The 27410-nt window shown below is 44.3% G+C and overlaps 1 protein-coding gene and 1 long non-coding RNA gene across 2 annotated transcripts; one reads left to right on the plus strand and one right to left on the minus strand.

The window, feature by feature from the left end:
- Window positions 1-5898: 5898 nt before the first annotated feature.
- SLC25A29 (solute carrier family 25 member 29) lies at window positions 5899-14902 on the minus strand. The gene is made up of 4 exons (XM_035566814.2): window positions 14745-14902; window positions 13672-13715; window positions 8839-8922; window positions 5899-8246 (listed from the first exon to the last, which is right to left on the minus strand). Exons 1-4 carry the CDS (start codon window positions 14776-14778, stop codon window positions 7503-7505), a joined length of 906 nt encoding a protein of 301 aa, XP_035422707.1. The 5' UTR covers window positions 14779-14902; the 3' UTR covers window positions 5899-7502.
- LOC118258189 (uncharacterized) lies at window positions 13725-26314 on the plus strand. The gene is made up of 4 exons (XR_004781819.2): window positions 13725-14158; window positions 20415-20469; window positions 20558-20664; window positions 24113-26314. It is a non-coding gene; the product is annotated as an uncharacterized LOC118258189 (long non-coding RNA).
- Window positions 26315-27410: the final 1096 nt, after the last annotated feature.

Raw genomic sequence — 27410 nt, forward strand, 5'->3', positions numbered from 1 at the left:
ATGTACTTTTGAGTCCTGGTTTGGTGGTAGTGGGGGGAAAAAAATGTGGATAATATAAAACTACACTGAAAAGCAAGAGAATTGACAGCTGTATCTAAGTTAATTTGAACATTGCAGCTCCAATCTAAGGTTATTAGGAGTAGAAAGAAAGATGGGCTATTTAATTTTAAGGTATGACCTAGAAATTTGGCAGTATTATTTATAAGCAGTTATTGAACAGAACAATATACTGAAATTTGTATAGTTACAGTTAAGTTAAATTCTGTATTCAGTTAAATTAGTGTCTATCCTCTTTGGAAGGAAATAAAATCAGTTCAGTCTAGATCTAATTGACTTTTTTTTTTAATGGTATATGTGATGTTAGTCTTGCACAGAACTCTACTTTCCTGTGTCATGAAGTGGTACCAATTTTATTGAGTTGCAAAGTAAAGAGATTCCTTGATGGTATCCCATTTTATCCTTGAACATGCATTTGCAATGAAGTTACTTATGTTTAATCTTCATATGAAGACTAACTGGGAACTGAAACTTGCATTGTCCCTAGTTATGTTGCATCTGTGTTAAGGAGTGATCTCCGAAATAATTTCGTCTAGGCCTCAAACTGGTAAGCATTCAAGACACCCCCAAGTCTAAGGAGCAGCGCTTAGTAGCATGAAAGATCTTGCTTTGTTAACTAGCAAATTCCATACTGGGGTTGAGTAAATATTTGTGATGAGCAGCTTCTGTCAGTTATTTATGGTTTTCAGTTATAATTGGCACATCTTTTTCTTAAAACTTCATGCTTAGTTGATTGCAGAGCTCTCCTTAGTCATTTTTGGTGAAGAAAACAGACTTTGACAATAGCAACAGAGTTGACTCTGAAACTACAATTGCCAGCCTACTATCTGCATGTTCCTGCATTAGACCGTGAATTTGTGAGCAAGCTCAGGTAAGGCATAGAGAGTCTTGAGGGCCTGGGGGAAATGCAGCCTATGGTTTTAAAACTGGTAAAAGATTTTAGAAAAGATTCATCATGCCTGTTAAAATGCTTCTGTGACTTTACATTTCATGTTACCCTATCTGTTTATCTTGCAGATGAAATGGAAGAAGGTTCCGTAATTTTGCTTGCACATAGGTTTCTGCATCTGTGTATCTTTCGGACTCGACCAAATTTCAAAACATAGAACTGACTATAGACTTTCTGAGCAGTGTCTATGTTCATGTTCTGCCTGTAGAAGTAGTGCCTGCTTAAAATGCAAGGCAAACTGACCTGAAATGCCCATTATTTCTAGAGACACTCCCTGAAAAGTGAGTAGGAAGGGCCCAGGTACGACTTTGTTAAAAATGTATTCACTTTAGTATTTCAAACGGAACTGGGATCTCCTTTATTATTCTCTGTGGCTGCTCTTGCACTTGACACTAGTTATCTTCTTTTTGGACCAAAAAGTTCACTGTTGAATGTACAGTCTAACATCTTATTTATTTCTTATGTCATGGCCACAAATCAATTAATCAAAAAAAGCTATATCCAAACATGTTTCCAAACAACATAGGTTGTCAGCAATAATGTAGTTTTAAAGGTAAACAAATCCTTTCTCTCGGCTCTTTCATCTACCAGAGATTTAGGAAGAGAAGCATTAGTTAAATGGCAAAATTATTGAAGCTTTAAAATCTTTGAAGAAAGCTAATCCTTTCAGAGCCATGCTTTATTTTAGTCTGTGTTGATACTCCTGAATAACAGTTTGCCAAGAGATGGCTGTCAATTATGAGTTTGTACCAGCAGACAGAAAGCAGTGTCAGGGTGCCCCTATGAATCACAGAACCTGTGAGCAAAATTGTGTGTATAGGGTGTCTTGCATTGTTTAGTAGGCTTTGCTGGATTTTGAATGTAACAGTGTCAAAGTAAGTTTCCCACACACCAGTGCAGGAGAGTAAGAAAACCCTGTTTTATTGCTATTACAGGGTTTATGGAATGATTTAATGGCTCATAAAGTCAGCTGTCCTTCAGAGCTGCAAGATGCTTGCCAAAGACCTCACTAATGTTGCCAATAGCAATTTTGGCTTGCAAAGTTAGTGGCTTGTCTCATGCAGGGGGCATCACGCAACTTGTGTTACAGCACATTTCTTTTTCCCAGCAAAGCAGAAAATTTGGCCTTTGGACGTGAACTCTGGTTAAAATCCAAGACTCACTGAAATACCATTGTTTTGTTTAAAGTGTCTCAAAATTTCTTGCAACTTACGAAAAACTGCTGTAAGGGATAATACTGTGGCAGGTTTTCAGGTTTTTGTCATGTGAGCTCTTCTGTGTTTACTGTTGTTTTGTGTTGGTTGGGTTTTTTGTTTCTTCTTGCATAGGTTAGGGGTAGAGAATTTTTTCTTTAAAAGAGAAGTTCTGTAACATTAGTCCAAAGTGTTAGGCTTTGAACTAACACACTCAACGGCTATGGGAAGTGCATCTGGTTCTGGGTATGTGGTAGCGTTTTTTTTTTCCCCAAGAGTGTAAAATGAAAGTGCATGGTCCCTACTTTCTAAGCAGGCAGGGAAACCAGGAGGAACTTCTGCCTGGAGTAAATTAGGGGTAAGTTATTTTTACTTAGCTCCTTTAAGTTACTAAACTTGAATTTTATTCCTAGCCTGTTTGGAGAATTATGTGTTGTAGATTCATCCTTGGGTGAAAATACATCAGTGCTTCTCTCATAAGGTGGCCTCTCAGAAGGATGAGGGTCTTGCATGCCAACTTTCCCCTGTGGAGAGAAGCACCTCGTAACCTTCATGGGAGAGCCAGAAGGAATCCTGGTGTGTTTGGGGGTGAGGGGGTGACACCTACTCTGTGTTGTGTCCTCCTAGGACAGTGTGTTGGGTCATCCCTGGCCGAACTTACCCTTAGGGACTACCCAGAAGTAGGCTGTGGCCTACATGGCCTGATAGCAGCTGCCCGCTGCCAGCCAGCTTTCCCAGGCTTTTCTCACAGCCAGGTGCAGCTACTGAAAGCAAGTGTGTTGTGTGGAGTGTGCTCAGTGAGGTGAGTGCTTTAGGCCAGCCCTTCCTCTGTCTCACAGTCAAATTTGGTATTTCTGGCTTTCTGGCAGGGCAGGAGCTCTGTTATTCAGCAAATTTCCATGCCAACTTCAGTCCAGCTGAGCCAAAGCACCCTAGCAACAATTCTTCCTATTTTGATATTCGTAGCAGGCAGTGTTGGCCACAAGGTCAAGCTGCATTATGAATTTAGTATTTTATCTAACGACATGGATATGGTTAAAGAGGTAAAGCTCTACATTACTGTTTGCATGCATCTGTATGTGGAGGGTTTCTTTCAATAATTAAAAGCAGTTGATTCATGATAAATGATGAATGACACCAAGATGCAATTTAACTGTAAAGGTAAAATTTTATGGACCCAACAAATGTTTTGTGGACATTAAAACTTGCCTTTCCTCCAACTATATCAATCAAATTGTTATAGGCCATTATTTTTCACAACAAACCTTGCCTTGCTTGCTTTTATTTTTTGTTGATCAAACTGTGGAGCTTAAAATCACATTCTAGGTCAAATCAGTGAAAACTGATAACCCAGAAGCAGACAAAGCTTTTACTGCATATCATTTGTATTCTTATGCATATTGTGTTACTCTCTGTTAATCTTTTTTTTTTTTTTGCTTGCTGTTAGTGCCAGGTTATTTTTATAATCAGTGAGGACAGCAGTGATACAAAGACTGTGAAATAGTTGCACTGGGAGGATGAAAATAGCTTATTTTCTTCTGCTTTCCTCCTCCAATGCCCATGAACATGCATAAACTCTTGAGCATTGAACGTGGAAACAAGCAGTCATCTCACTCAGGATTTCAAAGCCCATTTCCACTATGTTTTACCCAGCAAGAATCTGTGATCTGTGCTTTCCTACCCTGTTTCTGTGCTTCTCAGAGTCAGATGGTCCTTCAGATCCTTCATCTCTCCCCATGATTGCAGTGCTTGGTATGGCATGTTGCCTTCAGTAAGTTTCTATTTTCCATGGCTCCTTTTCTGGTAGAAAAGGGGTTTCATTGCACTTTCTGCTAATTTAATGATATTTGGCATGCCTCTAGGCTTTAAGTTGTTCTTTAACTAAGTACGTATCAGAAGTCTGGCTATAACAACAGCTGGTAACACTTATTTTCCAGCATGATAGTAAATATATTTAATTTCACAGAACAAACACTTCCCTTCTCTGCAAGGTCAACTTTCATATTCAGATCTTAGTGATTTTCCTAATATGCTACCTGTCTTGTATCTATCTGCAATGTACACATTTTCATATCACTTTTTTTTTTTTTACAGTTCACATGGAAAAAGTAGCGAGATGCTTAATGGATGAAAAGGAAGGCGAGGAATAGAGGACAAATTAAAACATGAATTTTGTGGTGTTATGGTGACAGACACAATAATGGAATTTTAGCTCAGATTTGCTATAATAACCTATTTGTGGCTGTAAGTTAGAAGACTTGTATAACCCACCCTGCTATGGGGTGGATCATAAGAAAGAGTAAAGCTTTAGGACTTGGTGGTAGGACTTTCACTGAGTTTTACGTTCCTATTCCCTTCTGTTCTTGAGGAGCTTCTCCCACCCAGTGCCGTGATGCTTGTGGGAATGAGTGTCTGGGGAGGCAGAAAACAGTTCTGACTCGGTTAAATGGGCTGACGTGTCAAACCTCTGGTAGGAAGGAACTGAACTGTGTTTAAAAAGGCTGAAGCTATTTCTAGCTTGATTTAAATGTTTGAAATAGCACAGATCTCAAGCAGCTGACATCAGACTAGGCTTTTACCCTCTCCCTAAAACTTGTTCATCATGCAGTATCAGTAATCTCCAGTGCCTGCTTCTGATTATTTCCTTCAAGTTCTGTATGGATGAGTTTCTGGAAAGAATGCTTTAGCAAATGCTGTGAGTAAAATGCTGTGTAGCCTTTTTTTAATGAGTTGACTGTCTTCTAGGGGCTGTCTTTCTGAAGACACTTCTTTGCTTATTCCAAGTATTTGTTTCTGTTCCACAGTTCAAAGCTGTTCCTGCTGAGAGAACACAATGTACTTAACTAGAACCTCATCAGGACTAGCTGGGGAAGGGGAGGCCTTTCCCTTTTCTGATACTTGACAGGGTTTCTTTCATTTATGTGAAAAGATCAATGAGGGAGCCAGTCCCTGACATAACTTACTGTTAACAATGTGTTTTTTTTTTATAGGTCATAACCACATCCTGCTTTCCTGCCTGGCATTTTTTTTTTCCTCGCCTCCAGTATTGATGGCTTTTGTGGGCTGATTGCTCCATCTGCTGCAGGCTGGGTAGAGCAGGTCAAAAATAAAGAACAACACTGCTGGGACCTTGCCCTTACCTCAGCAACGGGAAAAACTCCAAGTGCAGTATGTGCCCATTAAATAGGACAGATTTACAGTTGAGCAGAATGAAAGTAAAATTCCCTGAAAACCTAAATGAACATGGAAATGTTAAAGACCTAAAAACAAAACCACACCTGATTCAGACCTGGTACTTGACAGCTATGAATGTGTGGGGACCCTAGCCTTGTCTGCAGCAGTTGTCTAGCCTTGGTGCTGTTCAATTCTGCTTAGACCAAATAAATGCAGTCTGACGGGTCCAAGTGCCCTGCCTGCTCTAAAGGCAGGGCTGTTCTATTAGTAACTATCAGCTTCAAGTGAGGTACTCACTGAAAAGATCACTTTGAAGAAGCCAGGTGAGGCAATTTTCCGTCTTTGCTTCTGCTAGCTGCTGTGCTCCAAGCCAGAGCGGGGCACTTTCCTTCCCAGGGGTGCATGAAAGGCAGATGGAGAACACATTTCTTCAGGCAAAAGCCAGAAAACCCACCCTTTTGAAAGCTAGATTTAAAACAAGGAAATGTCTGAATAAAATATGAGGTTAAAGAACTGACATCAACATTTTTTTTTTTTTTTACAAATTTATTCCCTCAATTTTATATACAATCATTCCAGACTACTGTACAAAGGTGTAAATGGTCTTTGCTGTGAGTTGTGCATGTGCAGCTTAGTAGACAGATTTAACATTCAATTTGAATCTCAGTGCAAGTAGGCACTAAAACACCCAACATACCTTCAAGGTATAAAAAGACATACCAGTTTTACAGGTTTCTCCAGCATATTTTGTTACAGTGCAAAATGCTATGAAATAAGGTTTCTTTAGAAAAAAATCCATTTAAATTAAACACATATTGCACGTGTCCCATCTGAAAGTGTAAGAAGTTGTACTTACTGAACTAGCTTGATACATTTTAGAACATTTTTCAACCCGCATGCACTCCTTTCTCCTGGCTATTTGTGCCAAATAGGTGTAGTTCTTGCTTCAAATGCTAAGTAGCTGTTCATAGCTCTAAAGCAATCCCTCTTGAACAAACTGCTACAAAAGAAATCACAGCGGATTCATGTAACAGGAAAAATCTACAAAACCCTTTTCAGTCTTCTTTCCACTAGCACTGTAACTAAATACATAGACATCAGTATTCTTTAAATTCATAATGCAAGTGTATCAAACACTAGCCATTACAGACACCCCTATTTTCTGGAAAGGTAGGAAACCTCCAGGTCTACAGGTGTATGTATTTCCACAGTATTTCAAGCTGCTAAGCTAACATTACACCCACAAACACTTTACGCAACAACACAGGTAGGACTTTTGACTTCTGTACATCACTGGCTGCTAGGTTGCAGGTTGGGTGAAGTGGCACAGAGTTGCATTAACTTAAAGAACAAAGTCTGCTTGGTCTGAAACTAGTCGATGCACTCTGTGCACCTGCCAAACAAGAAGTAGAGGTGAAGGCTGATAATATCAATCTTGATAGCTTTGAGTTTCCCTAAATCCTTACTAGCCTTGAAATGTAAAAGGCACATCTGCATATAAGTGCAAATGCTAACTTTGTGCTTAAGATATTTATTCAAAGCTGAAAGGCAAGGGAGTGGCTTAGAAGCAAATTATTTCTTTTAGCAAACCAGTATGAAAAATGATGCTACTGAAAAAATTGACACTTAAAAGCTGAGGAAAAGTAAAACACAACAGGGCTAGCTGAGTGCTAGTCCGTGTCTTAAACAGTTCAGGGTTACCTGCAAAATGCCTCCAACGTTTAATTTCCTCCCCCTACTTCCCCTTAGAGGCCTATACTTATTCCTGCTACAAACAAGAAGCATTTCTTTTCTGCAAACGTTTCTGCATTCAATTCAACTTAGTCATTCAGAACATGGGTGGAAGAAAACCTGATTCCTGGTACTATGAGATTCTCCAGATCCTCTTCTGGAGCCACAACTGTACAGTACTTTATAAAGGCAGGTCCCCGTCTTACTTGGCTACTACTGGATATTAAGTCCTTGGTAAGGCTGGATGCTGTTTGTACAAGTAATGAGATGAAATCCTAACTTAACACATTTAGGAATTCTTTATACAGGTAGCATACATTTACACTACTTGTGCGAATCGACTGTTGTTTACAGTTAAAAACCAGCTGGGCTTCAGGTCAAGAACAAACAGGTGGTGCTCACAAACTGGAAGGCTGCTGGATTACCGGACCCGGTTCACATTCACGAAGGTCATCTTCTGACCTCATGTACATTAGGAACACAGTGACAGTAGCAAAAGTAGCTGCATTGACAGGAAAAGCACGGAGAAGTGTAGAAGTAAGGCCTCTTGTAAAGACCCTCCAGCCTTCTTCGTGGTAGCTCTTCCTGACACAGTCTAGGATCCCGTTGTATTGTGTAACGCCTCCGACGCCATCCGCCTGGAGCCGGGACTTGATCACATCCACTGGGTAGGTGGAGAGCCAGGACACGATTCCTGACATCCCTCCGGAAAACAGCAGTTTGGGAATAACATAACTGTCTTCAGCTTCACAGCCTAAATACCTGGTCATGCAGTCATAGGTCAAGAAGTAAAAGCCAAAGCTCGGAGTCTCTCTTATTAACGTGGAGACCATGCCCCTGTTGATGCCCCTCAGCCCTTCCTTTCGATAGATTTTGATCAAACAATCCAGAGAATTTTTATAGTTCTTCATTTTTAGTTTGTATTCACCTGTTCCTTGTAGCTGCATTCTTGTCTTTGCCAACTCCATGGGGCAGCAGATGATGCACTGAATAGCCCCTGCTGCTGACCCCGCGAGGAATTGGTTCAGAGGAGTGTCTTTGCCAAGGGCACGAAGCGTATTTCCTTGTACACCGAACACAAGGGCGTTAATGAAGGTAAGTCCCATCATTGGTGACCCAATACCTTTATAGAGTCCAAAAGCCTGATGGAAGAAGGAAGGAAAAAAAAATACTTTTTAACAGTAGTGTTGACAGCCTCCTAAAATTGTGCAGTAAATGTCCTTTCTGGCTCTTACTTGTGCTCTAACTTCCTAACAGTGGCCAGAAGATCAGTCCAATCTTGCTTTGTACATCACTGCCTAGGGCACAAACAACTAAACGTTTTTTAGTGGTACAAATGTCAAAGTCAACCTTTTAGTTATGGTCTTAAAGCCTCAAAAAAAAAAATCCCACACCATTTTATTCTCTTATTGCTTGCATTCTCAGGAAGTTAGCTATTCATGTATATAGTTACTTAAAAGTTAACTTTTTCAAGGTAAAGTTAAATTTCAACTTCCAACTTAGTGATCTTCTTCAGGAAGATCCTGGAAAACTTCTGAACATAAGTTACCAAGCCTGAAAATGCTGATGAAAAATTTATGTGCTAAAACTAAAGTACCTGCACTGTGGTCATGTGAGGTTCAGAGTATGCTCTTCTCTTGATCTATATTTGTAGTTTTTTTTAGCAGCCTTCCCTCCCATATACAAAATATATACGAAGCTTCAAAATACACAAAGCATTCATTTTGTACTTACAGATTCTTGCTTTATGATGGACTGAAAGCAATGGAAGGTCCCACGGTAGAGAGGTTTCTCTACATTTTGAACTTGTAGTCGAACCTATAAAAAGTTGTATGAGATACTGATGTGTATGACAAGAGCAGCATAACTGGTAAACTAGTGACTTGTACGTATATGGAGATTTGCTATAGAAATGTATATGCAAGAGCAAAGGCTGGACACTGGAATGCCATATGTGGCAAAATCATTTAAAAACATTCTGGAAGTGTTTAGAATTATTTTTTGGGGGGGGGGGGAGGCAAAAAAAATTGAAGGGAGAAGGGTTATTAACTTATTGTGAAAATTAGAAAACCAGTATGTGGAAATACAACAGGGTATACTGTTTTCTAGAATTTCAGATAATTTTCCCATAGTGACTACAACAAGTGCTTCCTTTAGCTGCCAAAAATATTTCTGTCCACACTAAGCAATATCTGTACAAACCTGATAGCATTTTATAAGAAAGTATTTACAAGTCAAGCATGAAATAGGGATGATTTAAAAGGTTGGAAACTTTCAACAACAACACATCTAGTGTTTCTGGCTACTGGACTTGGGACCCTTCACTGAGATCAGATTTTTTTTTCAGAGGTTAGAGGGGAAGAGACTTAAAATATCTTACAGTTGCTTAAGGAAAGGTATAAAAAGCCACTCCTCCCTTTAAATCTTAGTCTGTTTTTTTAACTTGCTGAAAGCAAACAATTTCTGAGGGTGTGGCTGTTTCAAACCTTTAATGTTTGTAATAAGTTAACTTTTCCAAAACTGACATGGCATGGCCTGCTGGACAGATGATGCTACTGTTTCTGATGACATTAGGAGACACTCACATTTTCTAGGTGTTTTTGTAACCTTTAATGTGAAAGTCCAATTCAGGTCTTCCTGCTAATTTGCCTTAAGCACACTTCAACAAACAAAAAGGCTCAAAGCTACTTAGTTCATCCAAAACCCTGCACTGCAGTAAACTCAGTAAGTTGGTTTCGCTGGAGTGGTGAAGTTAGACATCTGCCTTTCATCTCCAGCTTGGAGGGCTGCAATATTCCTGAGAAGATGCTTATCAACCGTTTACTGCTGCTGCAACTCCAGGGCAAAAAAAGTTCAAGACTCTTATTTTGAACAAAAGAAGGGATTATTAGGTCTCTGTGAGGAATTCCTGACTTTAAATTCTTTATCCCTGTTTGCCTAAAGTAATAACAGCACCAACACCACCACAATGAAATAAGATGATGTGGGTCTAGAAACAATCTGGGGACGTGGTTTATCAGAAGTCCCTATTAAGGTTAGTTTTCTTCAAGGGAAAAAAAATTAGTGTCAGTATTTTTGACATTACTACAATATGTCATTTCATGTTTTGTAAATCTAAACTTTAGTTTTTAGTGTCTTTTTAGCATGCACATTAGTGTACATTAGCCATACTCTGAGGCTGAGATCACCTTGAGTCTTCCAAGATGGAAAAGGGTTTTAAAACATCTTAGAATTGAGAGTAGGCTTAGAGTAAAATTCAAAGAAAATAAATCATTTTCTTATTCAAAGTCAGGGGGGAAGGTGTAGTGGGGTTTTGTAAAACTGCTCAAGACGTAGACCCATAAGCAAAGTCATACACCTTAACAAGTCAGAACTGCACAAAATATAGGTCTTACTCCATTTATGGTTTTATTGCTATTATTCAACCCCCAGCTGTGAAATCAGGGGACTTTCAAATGTATAAGCTTTGGAATAATTACAGCTTAGGAACCTTTTTACTTTTGTGTGCAGTTATCTTTAGCAGTTTAGAATTATTATAGATATTCCAGATAGATATAGATATTCTAGATATAGTTATTCTGTATATAGGTTGAGTTTCCTATTGGCATAGAGCTTCTACTATTTTTATCTAAATTATATGTGGAAATATTGACCAATTGAAGTGTTGTTGTGGGATTAAATATTCAGAAAGTTAAGTACTGACACATCAGGCCTAAGAATGAAAAGCAACTCTTTGCTTTAAACAATAATGACCACATTAGGGTACAAACTGGCACCATAGTTACAAACTGCCAGATGAGACAGTGAACCTGTATGAAACTTTATTGTTTTAATACTAACTTCAAGTTGTAATTTAGTGAGTATACCTATAGGAGGAATGAATCAATTACAGAGGTTAACTGTCTATTCTGTTAATTGGCCAACAGTCATTGTGTCTTTTCATTTTGTTTCTGTCTTATTTGAAACCACTGTTACTGAAGGTTTAAGTACAACAGTAACATATTGTAATTTCACATTGCTAAAAACTTGCACAGAGGTACTCAAGACTAAACAAACAAAAAACCCCTTCTAACAGTCCAAACAGTTAATAATGTGTGAAATAGAATTGTTTGAGCAATGAAAGTTTCTTCCAAGGACATGTTGTGGATAAGACCTCAACAACAGTTTGCCTGAGATTCAGTTTTACAGCCACTGTGTGTGGAAGTGCATATAGTGAGAAATGCATACCAGAAAGAGGGTTCAGAATCAGACTTTACATTTTTATTTTCATTTTTAAAGGGATATTTAAACCCCGCTCCCTTCATGTCATAGTTGTAGAAGAGGGACAAATCAGTTTAAAACTAAAAGGGGAAAAAAAAGCTTCATAAGTCTTTCAGAGCTTTATTTGAACTATTACATTTTGGAATAAATTAAGACTGAGAGAAACAGAAGTGTTCACCTGGGCTATACTTACTAGGTAACTCTCCCGTGATGAGGCTTATCTCTCATCTACAACAAAGTAACACTTTTGCTGTTAATGAAGACAGCCCCTAGCTCAGAAAGTAAAGGCAGTTAAAAGCAAAAAAGCAATTTTATACATCACATCAACAAACCAGGGATAAGATGTTTGCCAGCTCTGAGATCAGCTCGCTGGTGGGTTTCTCAGCCTGACCTGCAGGCTCCAGCTCTCCCTGCGTGTCCCACCAGCCCCCTCCCCCTTGTGGAACACGATCACTGGCAAAAAAAAAAAAAGCTTAAAAGTCAGGGTGGAAGTAAAATTCTGGCTTATCTAACCAGCTTTCCCACTGTTCAGTTATATTAAAACCTTAAAGTCTAAGGTGATGTCCAACTAGTCCTTTAAACACTGCAGTACTATAAAGAGGGTTAATTCTTAACACATATACACGTACAACAAGATATGCATTTTTTCTTTCCTTTTTTTTTTTTTTTAAAGAACGGTTATATGGTTAGTTTCCCACATAGGGGGTGACTACGCCAGCTAACAACACAAACATTAGTGTTTTCACTAACAAAGTGTAGATAACTTTATCCTTTCTAGTGGTATGAAAGCAGTGTTCCACACTGGATTTCATAAAAAGGGTTAAAGTCATCTGGAAACAAACTGCTTTGCTCTACTGTATAGCAAGATGCTTTGTCTTAAGCCAACACATCTATTTTGCATTAATACATCTGCCAGAACTAGCATGGGAGCCCCAGTTTTGCAGACATTTAAATGTTTAGTTTCATGCACTATAAGCTGTTCCACTTTAAAAACAAACAAAGAACCCCACACATGCTTAACTTTAGCTTGAGCATAAAATTTTAGCAGTTTTGCTGGCTTCAGTGAAGTGACCCATCACCAAAAAGTTAAGCATGTAAAACTGGGCAGGATGGGGGGAGAGGAGACAGCTGTCCCTGTACCACCAGAAAAAAGCGTGCAAGCCTGGATAATACCATTCCTGAAAATATTTACTCTAATTACCCAATTACTTAACAGTCATTTTTTTATATTCTCAGAAACATACATACAGTCTTTAACTATTTGACCAGCTTGCACTTGACTGGCAAGGACTAAAATCCACTTGCTAGTAAAATCTGTTCTGTATCGATTCACCCACGTGGCTAGGATATGTAACGTGGTGATGACCCCTGTAATACTATCAGCCCTTTGCATAGCTAAATTCAGTAAGGTAGAGGCGTTCCAAATATAGCCACGGCGGGTGGCATGCTGTGTGCTGCAGTCAAGTGATCTGCTGTGTTAGCTTAGCAGTGAGCATACTGGCATCCCTTGGTCTATTCTTCCAGTGAGAGACTTTAGATAAGGCTGCCAAAAAGCGACTTTGGTCATCATCCTGCTCTGAAAAATGGGCTTGGGTCCCTGGGAGTCCTGGCTGAAGGGCCTCAGGAGGTTTTAAATCCTCCAAAAATTGTATCTTTGAACAGGTCTTAGCTACCCTTAGTATGCATAATGCATACAGTTAACAGAGAATTGATTTTAACTTGGAAAGTTACAGAATATGTACATAACAACACCTCAGAGATACATATGTAATACCTAAAGGGAAGAAAAAGGCCCCAGACAAGCGTCATGCTGTGGATTTTTGCCCACTTACACCCTTTGGCTAGTGTAGCAAATTAATGCCTGAGGAGTAAGCAGCAGAGCTTGGGGGGGGAAACGAAACAATGCTTTCCATCTAGTGACAAAGTAGGTTTGAGTTACAACTGCAGGTAGAGGCAGTTCTAGCAGTTAGTGGTGAAGGGCTGCAGTAAAGCAAGCTTTGAATAAAATGAAGTTAAATGTAAGATCCTGTTTTTGAATGCCATGATGTTACTGCACTGACGAACTTGTGGTTTGGGCCAACGTTTGGTCATGTTACAGGGCTGAATCATACATACAGGGATCTGTTCGCTTCTGAAGGGCTGGAGGCTACAAGTCTATGAACCATAGCTCGAGAGGCTTGCTCCAAGCTTTCAATCACAGATTTATGCTGCTACGACATCTGGGGATTTTTTTTTTTTCCTCCCCGGCTCCTTGGAAAAACATCAAGTTTCCTACTTAGAGACAAAAATATTTCGTCATCAACCCACCTTGACGGTGTCGAAGGGGTGTCCGACAAGCACTCCGGCAGCACCTGAAACAAAGCAGACGGCGTGGTTGTGACCAGCAGTCCCAGCTCCCTGCTGGGATAGCAGCACGTGGCGTGGCGGGCAGGCCGGGAGGCAGGAGACCTACGGTGTGGTCCCTCAAACCAGTACCAGATGCCTTTATGCTTCTGGCAAGCTTGGGAGCTCCAGGCAGGGACCGAGCTGTGCGACTACGGGGAGCGCCACGTCATACGGGATGCTCTGCAGCGAGTCCTGGCCCCAGCCTAAGGCAAGCGCAGGGGGCAGCAATTGCAAATTGCCTCTAGAGAGATTTAATCAACGCCCTGCTCTGCAGAAGCATAGAAAGCCTGGAAGCACCTCTAAAGGAAGAAATAGCCAGCTCTCTGCCCAGTGCTTTTACAGATGGGACAGTGGCACCTGCAGAAGGACCACCTTTGCCTTTCTATAGCACCGAAGGAATTTTTGGAAGGTACGTGCAGGCCTATCGGCCAGGATAACACAGCTACCGGATAAAGCACGGTCTCTGCTAGCTCCACGCTGCTGTGAGCCCAAACCAGAACTCCAACCCGCTTCTGACCGCCGGCAGGGAGGCCACAGGGAGATCTGTGCTGAGCAGACAGAAAAAATCCCTGTGCCAGGGGAGCACCGCGACCGCAGCTAACCGAGCAAGCCCGGTACATGGCTCCCTCCAGCACGCGATTTCCCAGCCGCTAAAAATAGAAGGGGGAAAGGAGCGGAGGCCACAAGCAGGGGGACGAGGAGGGCGAGCCCCGCGATCCCTCCACCATCCTCCCCCCCACCACCGCCTGCGGGGGGGCGGCTCCCGGAGCTCCCCCCCCAGCGCTCGCTGCCGCCCCCCCTCGCTCCAGGAAGCCACCGGCGCTTCTTCCCCTCCCTCCCCGTACCCAAACCCGGCTTGGCGAGGGGCAAAACACTTATCATTTCCACCCTCGCAGCTCTCAAAATACCCCACCCCCTTTTATCTTTTCCCCCATCTTTAATTTTATAGCTATATATTTTTATTACTATTATTATTATTATTATTTTAGCCTCACCGCCGACGCATCCCGCGAGGAAATCCAGAGCCATGCTCAGCACCCTCCTATAAATATATATATATTTTTTTCTTTTCCTTCCCCCCCCACCCCCGGCGGGGCCCGGCCCTTGCGCGCTGCCGCTCCGCGCACTGCCGCCGCCCGCCGCGCCGCCCGCTCTTTCTAGCGCCGGGGCCTCGCCTCCGAGGGGGCGGGCAGGAGGACAACTCCCCCCCGCCGTCCTCAGCCACTGGAGGCCGGGCTGGGGAGGCTCCGGGCAAAGGGCGGGACAGGGATGGGGCGAGGGGAGGGGACGGGAGGGGGGGAGGACCCGCGAAAGGGGGGTGCTCAGCGCCCTTCCGCGGGTCCTCCCCCCCCTCCCCTCTCCTCCCCTCGCCCCCAAGCTCATCCCCTCCGAATCTGGAGGATTTAACGTTCTCCGAACCCGAGGTTAGGGGAGAAATCAAAATGGGAGGCTGGGGAGCATCCTCTCCGCAGAGCATCTCAGCCCCGGTGCTACACACCCTGAGATGCGGCTCCCGCACGCCTGGACTCAAAAAGAGGTTTTTGAGGAGATGTTTCTTCCCAAAAAGAGCAGTCAGGCGTTGGGACGGGTTGTCCAGGGAGGTGGTGGGGTCACCGTCCCTGGGGGTGTTCAAGGAAAGGCTGGACCTGGTGCTTTGAGACACGTTTTAGTGGGTGACATTGGTCGTAGGGCGACGGTTGAGCCAGATGATCTTGGAGCTCTCTTCCAATCCTAATGTTTCTCTGATTCCCCCCTCCCTCAGTCTTCTCCCATTTGTGCATTAACTCAGCTTTCCCGCTGACGAACCTTGCCCTGGATCTAGGTGCCCCGATGCCAGAGGCTTCCCAGGGGAAGAGCGAACTGTTGACAGCCCCAGCAGGGAGCTCCCTTTGAGCCGCTCGTTATTTCTGCAGGCAATGGGCTGAGAAAGGGGAATACCAGTGGCCTAGAACAATGAGAAGAATATTCGAGCTCTGCTTAGAGTAACATGAGCTCTTCAGGCTGCAAAGTCAGCTTTTAGGGAAAGAGTTCCAGAAGCAGAATGAAGAGAGCTTTTTTTTTTCTTTTTTTTCTTTTTTTTTTCCCCCCTTTTGTTTCCATTGTATAGTTTTCTTTTTTCAGTTGTAGCAGCTCACTGCAATGCCAAAAAACACTTGCAGTGGAATACCTTATGATAACGAAGCCAACTTTTACCTTCTGTGCAAAGAAAACAAGGGGGGGAAAAAAAGAGAGAAAAAAAAAAGAGGAAAAATAAAAAAGATGAGGATGCTGCTGACTAGGTCTGAACCTACCAGTACAGAACAAGTCCTAAGAACCAGTCGCAGATTTAGCAGCTCGTAGGCAGATAAGATGGACATGCAAACCATTTGGTGAATCCCTGACCTTTTCTATAGCTTCTTCAAATCTTCAGGACACTCAGCTGGGTTCCTTCTCATCTCTAGACACTGTTGAATCAAATCAAACACCCAGGCACTTTGGATTCCCTGATGGATTCCCTTACCTGTCCCACCTGGGGCTGAGCAGCTGGTGCCAGAGAGCCTGTAAGCAGGCTGGCCCTGCCTGCTGGTTGCATCTCTAGTGGCTTTGGGAGCTCCCCAGCCCTGCTGTGTCTCGCACCGTTCCACATACTGACGGGGAGCTGAGGCCTTGCTGAGCCCATACACATGAAGCCAGTGCTTGAAACCAGACAGGAAGCCCCGGGCAGTCCTGTAAACTTAGACCTTTTCCTTTATATGCATCTGTCTTGCAGCTCAAGCCTTGGAAGGATCAGCTTGGCCTAACACATGCCTTATCTAAGTGTTTTTAATCTGTTATTCAAATCCTCTGATCTCCCAGGCAATCTGCCTTGCAGGAATTACCATCTCCACCAGAAGTGTTTCGTAATTGTAATGTTCGCCCACAGTGGGCAGGGGAAACAATTTATTTCCTCTCTCTTTGCAGACACTTCCTAGGTTATCTGAAGACGGTTTCAAATCTTAGTCTTTTCTTCTCTGAATTATAGTGATCATCATTTTTTGATCTCTGATTCTTGTTAGCCTCCTCTTCTTCGGTTGATTTGGATTTCCTTGAACTGAATGAATAACGGGCAATTTCCTTGGGTATTTGCAGACAACTTTCTTGTTCATACATCTGAATAAGATATGTCTCCTCTCCTCTCCTCTCCTCTCCTCTCCTCTCCTCTCCTCTCCTCTCCCCTCCTCTCCTCTCCTCTCAACACAATATTGTTGACTTGTGGGCAGCCAGTGATCCATTATATGCCCAGCCCCTTTTCAGTCCAGCTGTGTGCAACGATTTTGTACTTGCACAATTCCTATCTACCCAGTTATTCCAAGCTGTCCGTGCTAAATCGCTTTTTCCAGATGGTTTTTCCAGTTCGTCAAGATCACTGGGTTTCTGACCTTGCTGTCGGTGTTTGTGCAGCCCCTCCCAGACTGCTGTAATCTGCAAAGGTCTGTCTTGTCCCTGCATGCTCAAGCTGTTTGTAATAAGCTTTGTTTAATGCTACTGAACCCCACTATGGCAGGCACGGACGTCAAGTTGCAGAGGGTGGGGGCACTCTATAAGTTAGCACAGAGAACATCGAGGGCTCATTGGTAAAAAGTTTGAGACCTCAAGAGTTGGTTGACCAAGTAATGAACATGGACTTAATCCCACAGTGGGGTTTCCTTTACTTCATTTTTTCTTCCTTGGATTTTTTTTTCCAGTTTGAGTTACATTTGTGAGGCAAAGTTTATGGATAAAGTGAGTTTACTGAGCTTCCCTGTGGGGAGGACAACAGCTGTGAGCCCGTGTAGGTGCTTGTATTTGTGTGTGACTCCCGTAGGAGCTCTGTGATAAAAGGAAGGAAGTCATGTAGCTCTCACCATTTGTCACTATTACTTAGGCCAGACGTTTTGCCTACTGATCCAGGGCCTTTTGCATGCAGTAAAGATACAGTTTTGCAGAAGAGAGCTTACTGATACTCATACAAACCCATATTTAATGGCTCTTTTCACTCACGCAGTTTTTCTAGGCAGTTCAGCAGCTGTGTCTGATCCTGCACCCGCCCCGCTGATGTGTGACGCCTCTGGCTCACAGCGTGACTCAGGCGTTGGTGGGAGCTCTTGTGCCCTTCAGGATCCATGGACCCGGCTCAGCTGTGGCTGTCTTCCTTTTCATTCTGCTGAGGCAGAGCCAAGCACAGTTCCCTGGAGAGCTGGGCTGAAGAAGGCTTGTGCTTTCCCTGATTTCTTGTTGGGGAGGATTAGGCAACCTCGCTGGACAGTGAAATGTAAACTCACCAAAGAGAGGGCCTACCAGCTCTCACAGCCTGAGAGAAAAGATTAGCTATAATTTAATGTCATCCTTAAAAGACCCTGTTCCCTTTGTCCCATTGCCTTTTCGGTCTGAACTGTGGCCGTGCAGGTGTAAGAGGCTTTGTGGCTGATGCTGGAGGGCAAGGCAGGAACACAGTTTTCACTTGGTTGTCACGCAAGAAACATCGCTGTCGGCTTCTTTTTAACCTTCATGGCACCCAGGCAAGATCTGGGAGAAGGTGAGCCCCCATGAACACCTGGAAATGGGAAATTGGAGAGTAGGGAGAGGAAGAGATTTGGAGAGGAGGAGAAAAAAGAAGCACCAGCGTGGGACTAATGCTGCAGGTAAATGAAACACAAAGAGAAAGGGCAAAAGCAGGAGGAGTTAGGAACGGCACAGAAATGTGAGGTTATGATAAGCTTGTAAAAATCCTGGTGGCAATAGTGTGAAATAAAGTACACAGTGTTGATTCAGATGTTTTAACATCTTGAAATCTTGGTTGTAAGTGTGACAACAACAACTGTCAGTGTCCCAGCAGACATCTCCCACTATAATATGGAGAGTGGTGGGACTGGGGGGTCTCCTTTTTGCTCCCCAGAGTTTCACTGGGACTTGGGCAGCTCTGGGACTAGCTGGCAGAAGAATTTCCTTTCATACATCCCTTTGCACTTGGCCTTTTTTTTTTTTTTTTTCCCTAAGCTAAAGCATCACTGCATCATCACAACTTCAGTGCTCATCACATCATCCAGAGCAACTCATCCAGTTCTCTCTTTATTTTGAGCTGGGGCTGGGGCTGCACTTCTCCTTTCTAACACGTACTTTGGCTCCATGAATCAAGCTTCAAAGGCTGTCAGAGGCAGCATCTCTCTTTACCCTGCTTATGACGTGAACCTGGGTGGGTGGCCATGAGCACGCAGCCATGTGAGTGTTGCATCTACACTAGCAAACTGCTTGCAAGGAAAATCTTTCATTTTCCAAAGTCTACAATTCCAACATTACCAGGCTTAAAGTTCAGCTAGTGCTTCACCAAGTGGCTGACCATTTAAAGCAACAACTAATAAACCAAAACAGTGAAATAAGAGAAAGACTGGGATGCAATGTTAAGTATGAAAGAAAACATTAGAAGCTGAGGTACTCTGTGGAAACACCCAGTGTCTGAAAAATGTTCTTTTCCATGTAAAGCCACTGAGCTTGTGTGGATTCATGTCCATTCTCTTAATTTTCCTAAACGCTGTTGCATTCATTGCACCACTCAGTGTTATGTTACTGACTCAGGTCATTAGGACACTCCAAATCCTCAGGAAGCAGCTGCTTTTGAAGACAGAGCAGCTATGGCGTTATTTGTAGTGGACCAAACGTCTTTATTATCCATTAACTTTATGACCTTGGATGGCTTTAGGGTCTTCTCTGATGTTACTATCCCACTGGCTTCAAAGGTACTGTATATCAAATGTTGAAATTTCCTGGCCTGATAAAATCCCTTGATAAGACAGGTATTTAAAAGCATGAGCTGCAACCGATCCATTTGTACAAGAGTCAAGTGCTGATGAAACAGCTGCTTTGCTTACAGACCTGCTGATGGGCAGGGTCTTGGAGATGCCCCCAGATGTCCTGCTTGGGATCCCAGACTGCGAGACCCCTCAGCTCCAGAGGTGCTGAGCTCCGGAGGGGCAGAGACTTGGTGTGATACACCAAGTCTTGGTGTGCTGTGAGCTGTGAACTGCCCTGAGAAGTTTGGTATAGCTCCAACTTTCCATGTTTTATCCCAGTGAAGTGGAAACACGTCTATTACTGGGCACATGTGCCCTCTGGAAAGCAGGACCCTCGCAGCTCCAAGCAGCAGGGGCCAAGGTCTGACACACGCCTCCTGTTCCTTGTCTCAGCCTCTGCGAAGTGTGCATGGTGTGTTTAGTTCGGGGAGTTGGCTTCCAATGTACCTGTCTGTGGGAAAGGCAGGGGGAAGAAGTGGAACTTGCACTAAAATGGTCAGCATCCGGTCATCCTGAGGAAGAATCCATCCCTGCTCGTAGCCAGCTGTCTTGCCCCTTGTTTAAAATGTCAGTATGTCAGTCCATAGTCATCCCCCTGGTGCTTCCCTGGGAGCAGGTGAGAAACAAACACAGGAACAGGCCACAAAACAGGAAAAAGCTGCCCACAGACATTAGTCCAGTGTCCTTTCCTCAGCATTACCTTTAATTTCAAACATGAAGGAATACATTGAGTTCTGGGAAATAAACTGCCATGGCTTTTCCCTTTTTTTTTTTTTTTTTTTTTTAAAGCAGCCAGCAAGGCAGCTAACAAGGGCAGGTATCCACACACAAACACCTTCCTCTGCCCCTCATGCTGGGTTTTTTCTTCTCTCTTCATAGGTCCCACCTGTGTTCTCAGGCCTGTGCTGGTGCTATGATAGCTTTCCAAGACATGGTAATTATTTTTGCATGTATATTTGGGGAAGGAGTTGGGTCCAAAGCACCTGAGATGTAATGAGGACTATGTTCTTTGTTTGCTGCAGGTGGAACAAGTTTGTTTGCTTCTGGCCTCTCCTGGAGAAAGTCACGGGACACTTTGCATCTGCATGAGGTCAGAGATATGGAGAGCAGGGCTCCAGCAAGCGCTAAGGTATTTGGCAGCACAGTTTTAAAATGCCAGCCACCACGGAGAGGCACACTGAGATAAGTGGGTGTGAGCTGAGCCCCGTTACCTGAATTAGTAACCGTCAGCTGAGTGGCTTTACCCATCGCTTCCCCTGTGTATTAGCCAGTCACTCAGCAAATACACTTGTTACTGGTGACAGTGAGCAAAACCAAAGCCTGTTGAGAAATCATTCAGAAAAAGAAAAGAAAACTCAGTAGCTGGCATCTTTATAACATTTTCCAGTTTGGATTTACAAACAATATAACCTAAGCACTCAAGCAGTTTCAGTGAAGTAGAAATGTGCGGTTGTGCCCATTTCACAGATAAGGAAACTGATTTGTCCTTGATTCCTAGGAGGCGAGGAGGCAGAGCTAGGAGAAGTTCTTCTGCCTGCCTCCTGTCTGTCTTTTTAAGCCAGGCGGTTCTTACAGGAACCTTTCTGTTAGGCAAATGGTTTTTTGCTGCCAGCAGCTATACAAATACACTTGCAACACTGTGTACTTGAAATCCTCTGGCATGCTTTGTATCCACATGCAAAGTCAATTCTGGGAGACCAGGTCTCTGGCAGAAGCAAAATGTTAAATTATTTGACAGTGTAGATGCACTGTATGATGCACCAGCCAGTAATGCATGAGAAGAGAGAGCCAAAAAAAAAAAAGTGGGAATATGTTGTGAGGCAATACCACTAAGGTGTGTGGACAGACATTTCTTGGCCTGTCTTCAAGACAGCTTCCTGCTGGGCTTCCAGCTCCATATGGAATATATTTGTTATTGCATTCGTCGCACACAAAAGGCACCTATTTCTTAGAAACTGAAAGAACAGGCTTAACAGCATGACTAATGCACCTCCGTGGAAACTTCCCAAGTACTCTGCATGATGGGCACTCATACAGCTCCTGAACTGACGCCAAGGAAAAGGCAAACAAAGGGTGATAAGTGAGGCTGTGAACTTCATGTGGTATTCAGAGACTAATGCTGTTAGCCCCGGTGTCTGAGTGTTCTTTGCTAATGCCGGGGGTGTTACTGAACAGGCTATGCAAACTGCTGGCTTAGTCTTCGATTTTTCTCCAGCTCAAGCTCATGGAAAAGGTCAGATTAATATCTGAGGCACATAACTGAATGCTTGCTGATGAAATAGGTTGGTATTTCTACTCAGATTGTGTACTCTGCTGCAAAGATTTATGGCAGACATCCCTGAGTGAGTATTGATCAAGCTTGCATGGGTGCCAGTAACTCTTCACTCACAACAATATGGGGATCTTCACCAGCATTAAACTTGCTTTGCAGCATAATTTTTAAGGGAGGTGCTTTATTTTTGCTTGAATGCAATAATTAATTCAGCATAATTTCACTTGTTCTCTGCTCCTGCAAGATAAAAATCTTCTTAAATTCCTTTGTATATATCCCGTCTTAGCATAAGCTCATAATAATGCTGGTATTTAAAAACCATTCTCTTTTCTGAACGCATTGGTGCCAGTTTTGGCAGTTAAGTATCTTTATAACAATCTTTCCCATGTGACTTCAGCAGCTAAACTCCTAAATAATAATGGTTTACAGTTCTAGAGCTGGGGGTTCTTCCAAATTTCCAGGAAGTGTTGAGGTTATTAAATCATATCAGATCAGGTAGTTCAGACAGGAAGAAAGGCTGCAGGCTAGTCAAATAATACAGCATCCCATACATTTTTCACTGCTGTAAAGCAGAGGTCTGAGGCCTCTGTAGGGATCCACACACTGGGGAAAAGCCAGATCCACAGACACTGGAGAGAGCACAGATACTGCAACATCAGCAACGGATCTTGGTGCTTGTCACTGCTCCTACCAGAGCTATGTTTTGCAGCCAGACAACTGAATGACTCCTGCTGCTCATGAAAGGTTTGAGAACTGTGTATTAATATTGTCATGACAAATAAATAGTGTATTATTGCCAGGTGGGTAAAAGGAGACGGGAAATGGAGAGCCTCCCTGCTGTGGGAGCAGGGGGAGGGAGCTCTTGGCTTCCCAAACCTGCTGGCAGGTCACTGGCTACAACTCTTCAAGTGAAGAAAATGTGCAAGAAGTTGGAAGGTGGCTCAGCATGCAATTAGGAAGTCAATAACAGTCCTGCCATCCCCTTCCTCCATCACAGCCCTTCCAAAGTGCAATCACTCTTAGCTGGAATAAAATCCTATACACGCGCTGACCGAGATGGTGCACTGCCACCTTTCCTCCTTCTTATCGTAAAGATTAGGATCTGGGAGGAGGATTTATACAACACTAAAAACAATCACAAGAACCATGGGAGTTTGTGAAGGGTGGGTGCCTATGTTGTTATTTCCACCTTTTCCCATGATTTACTCCTGAATAGCGGCTGGCGGACATCTGACAAGAGCCTGACATCCTTGCAGTGACTTCATGGCAGTGGACATACAGCACACTGGTTGTGCCGATGAGAAGATTAGTCATAGAGAGATTGAGTGACTTGCCCAAAGTCACACAATAAATCTGTGTCACTTCTTAATCACTTGCAATCATCATCTTCACCTTCCTTGGAAATGCATCATCTTCCCTTCCCTGGGAAATGTGTGCAGAAACGTTACATCCTTCTATCAGCTTTCCGGAGGTGAAATCACCGATCATTTATACCTGGCTAAAAGTGATGCAGTGGCCAGTGCTCAGAGTGGCTTCCTTGCTGGTTTTGTTTGTCTTACTATAAAAGTCCTGCAGTAAATATACGAGTCCTTGGCATTGTTGGCTTTTCATTAATACCCAAGATAAAGCACAATGAGACAATTTGATCTGAAGCGCAGCTGGAGCCAAGAGGTCCCACCCCCTTTCCCACCCCCCAGCGCACAAGCCAAGTGCCAGGACCTGCAGCTCATAGTGCTGGTGTCACTTTTCCCCCTCCTGCAATTTGCAAACAGCCCGGTGACGTAGCGGGGCCGTGCTGTTTGAACAGCCTCCGCACTCAAGGGTTTTCTGAATTGAGCTGGGGAGGAGTTGGTGGGCATGCATATGAGTGTGATACTAGGCAGTGCAAGGGGAAGAGAAAATGCAGTAAGCCAGGAACGTTTTCTCAGCAGATCTGGATCAATGAGCTAGCAGGTGGTTGCAGAGGCGAGAGGACTGGCTTCTCTTTCACTTTGCAGGGTGGATGGAGCTGGAAATGCCCTGGGAGCGGTCTGGGGATGCTCCTGCTGTTATGTCTTACCTAAAAGATGCCACTTACCATTGCTTACCCACCTACAGCCTCCCCTATCCACCTTTGCCTTTGCCCCATACACTTGTAGCAGCCCTCTAACCTGGGTCCTGCTTTGGCCGTGGTGCTGTTCCCTGTCTGGGTGGGCAGGCAGCTGCCTCATCCTGTGAGCAAACAGAGTATTTCATCCATCAGGCACTGTGCAGAAACTAAGCTCTTCCTCACTTTTCTACCGCTTCATTTCATAATGTCTTGCAGATTGCTTCATATCGTCAGATCCGTCTTGTCATCTGACAGCACCTTCCACGTTCTGCTTTTTCAAAATCTCCTGTGAAATTCACCCATTTTGAACAAATCACTCCTAAACACTTTGCTTCTGAAGAAAAGACTTTTGAGTTATTTCTAGCAGAGTCCTATCCCTTGTAAAGGATCAAAGTGTTTGCGTTACATATCAGATTTCCTAGGGCGTGCTTTGAGAAGACCGCCAGGGCTGAGACCAGGCACTTGTTCTTTGCATAGATGTGGCCCATGATGTCTAGTGCAGGCTGGATTAGCAGTGATCTATGCCAGTACTTAGACATTGTGTTCCCTGCATGAAAGGACGGCAGGAATGACTCACATTTGGTCTGCTGGAAGAGAAGCCTGAAGATTTCCCTGAGAATTCAAGATCACTTTGGGCTGGATTTTTGGGGCTGCCTGTTGACCCGTGGCATTGAGAGGGCTGAACGCTGATTTGTATTTCTCGCAAGGCTGGCATCTGGGTGCTGATGTATCTCTGAAACCTGAAGAAGAGGGGATGAAGGAAGAAGCTCCTTCAGCAACGTGTAGGGACAGTGCTCTGTGTCTCTAGGGGGACTCCTGGTACAGGAGAATGAATCACTGCCTTCGGACCTTTCTCCTTAGCGGAGTGTTGGTCTGTACTGGGTGTCTGCAAGGACAGGCTGGAGAACTGCTGTCCCCTGTACCCACCAGTGCAGAAACCTTGTGGGGATGAGAAGAGCCCTGGCCACACCATTGGACTGTGGGGCTGGTGCCTTCCTACCTGCAGCCAGCAATTGCGTCTCAAGAGGAAAGCAAGCAGCAGTCGGCTAGTTGCTGTTCGGGGAGTGCTAGCAGGTGACAGCGTATACAATGACACAGGTTTCGTGTCTCCGGTGGGATTTCCTTCACTCTGAATTACTTCCTCTGTACTTGCTGGTGTACGGATGCTTCACCCCTTGCGTGGGGCTGCAGTTGCAGACGGCTCTGCCCTCGTGTCCATCACATGGCCGCCAGGCTGCGTGACTCACACGTGGCTGAAGGGGACAGCAGCGGGTGTGGATGGCCACACACCCAGGGAGAAGGGCTGGAGACTACAGTAGCAGAGGCATTTTCCTGCTGCGACATTCCTCAGGGCTTGTATTACTCTGCTAAGTGCCCGCAAGGCGAACGTCTGTGACGGAGCTGTGTGCTCGTGTCCTCCCGGAGCCGGCTGCCCTCAGTGGCAGCCTCATGGGGCGAGGGGAAATGTCTTGAGCACCCAGATGTCCCTCTTTCAGTCGGCCTTCTTCTGAGCCACAGCTGATTGTAGAGCAGTTCCAGGCATGTGGAAAATGATTTCTGGTGCACCTCGCCAAAATGACTGAAGGTTATCCAAGGGCTTGAATCTAGAGTCTGCTTTGTGCCATGCATAGCAAACGTTTTGATCGAAACATTGGTGTCAGTGAAGGTAAACAAATAATACAAATGGTTAATTTCCTGTTGGAAGGGAAAGGTTTTGTTTGTTTGTTTGTTTGTTTGTTTGTTTTTCAGTCTCAGAAGTTTTCAGAGCTGAAGAGGGTGGAATTTTTTATTGGCTTTTGCACCATTTCATGGGAAGTATTTATTAGCCCTAATACTTCAGGCAGCCAGTCTCTATTTTCCTGCTGGGGTTGCGTCAGTCACTGCAGTATCGAGAAAAATCCCCGCCCCCACAAAGCCCCCAGACATGTGATGGGAGGAACACATGGTGGCACTTTCACAGTGGGAACATCATGAGTTTCTTCACTTTGCCTGGAAGCAACACCCAGAAAAGCAACACCCTTGTCTAACCGGTGGTCCTGAGGACGCTGCTCCCTGAAGGCACCGCAGGCTGCAGGCTCCCCGGCTGCCCACCCACAGGGACCGTGTCCTTGTCCCCATGTGTCACCGAGATGCCAGGTCCCACACCCTGTCCCGCTGCTGGAGGGGGGCCACAGGGATGTAATACTCTGGTATGAGGAGTGAAAGCAGCACCTTTCCCCACACTTGGCATGTACAGACTGCTGATGCACCATGAACAGCTCCAGCACGGTCACCAGAAGTAACAAGGGAGGGCTACTGAATAACCCGGTGTGTTTCAGCAGCTACATTGCCCTCTCTCTAGGTAATATTTTACTTCTGTTTTCAAGGTTTTGCTGTCCTCGCATGACATTACACTGGAGAATAAAATATGTTCTGTCAAGCATAGCGTGTGTGCAGGGAAGGATGCGTAAGAAATCACAGAAGACAAATTGATAAAAATCCTTTAATTTTTGGTTCCCAGAAAATCCAAGCTCTCACGGTAATCTGTGCTATATGTCACTGACACTTCCAGAGCATGCATTTCAGAGAGAAACAGGGTCTTGTGAAATGTGCGGGAGACTTAGCACTGGGGATGAAAGTCCTCAGCGCCTCCGTGAAGCCGACCCAGGGGGCCAGCAGCCGTGAAATTTTCTTTTCACTTTGCTGCCAAAGTGCCTTGGCTCTGACCCGGGGAAACCTCATCAGGAGGAGTACAATTCAGGTCACGGCTTGGCAAGCCCTTCACTGCATCAGGACTTTCAGGTTCATTCGGGGCAAAACACACGTGGCAGCTCTCCAGTGCAGGGCTCTTGCACAAAAAGAAAAAAAAAAGAAAAAGCAATATGGCATTGGCGTGAGCTTCATGTGTGCTAGGATGCATTGCTGGATACGTGCATCCACAATGGGTAGGTAATCATTTATGGGGTTGTGGGTAGGGCTTTAGGGCCAGCTGTGTGGGGAGGACATCCAAGGAAAATTCCCTTGGGAGGGATTCCCTGATGGGAAGGGGTCTGCTCCGTCAGGAGGGAGGGGGGGTAGGATGGGGGCGCATCTCCTACACAGCCACGGTGCTGCTTCTCTGTGATGCAGGATGAGAGTGTCCTCTGTCAAACCCGAGCCAGGCTGGCTGCTGGGGTTAATGAGTGCAATGGGAAATGGCCCTTTCACAGCCAGCCTTACCCTGCAAGGCACCACCCCTTGTGATTTTCCAGGCAGAAAGGCTCTGGCGCAGCGTTGCAGGGTTCGGGGGATTACTTATTCACTGTGTTCCTGGAACAGCTCCAGCCTTCCTGTCCCTGCCTCCAGTGTACAAATTCATCAAGTATCCACAGGGCTCACAATCCCCCCGCAGCAAGAGAAGACAGCAGGGAGGTGATTCATATCGCAGAGCACACCATCTCTGAAGGACCTGCAGGATTCGGGGAAGGCTGAGCCGGCATTCTCCCTTCTTCTACCTCCCTAATTCAGGGTAATTAAGGCAGCAGACTTGGTCAGG

This window comes from Cygnus atratus, chromosome 5 (assembly GCF_013377495.2).
Source record: "Cygnus atratus isolate AKBS03 ecotype Queensland, Australia chromosome 5, CAtr_DNAZoo_HiC_assembly, whole genome shotgun sequence".
NCBI classification, from domain to species: domain Eukaryota; kingdom Metazoa; phylum Chordata; class Aves; order Anseriformes; family Anatidae; genus Cygnus; species Cygnus atratus.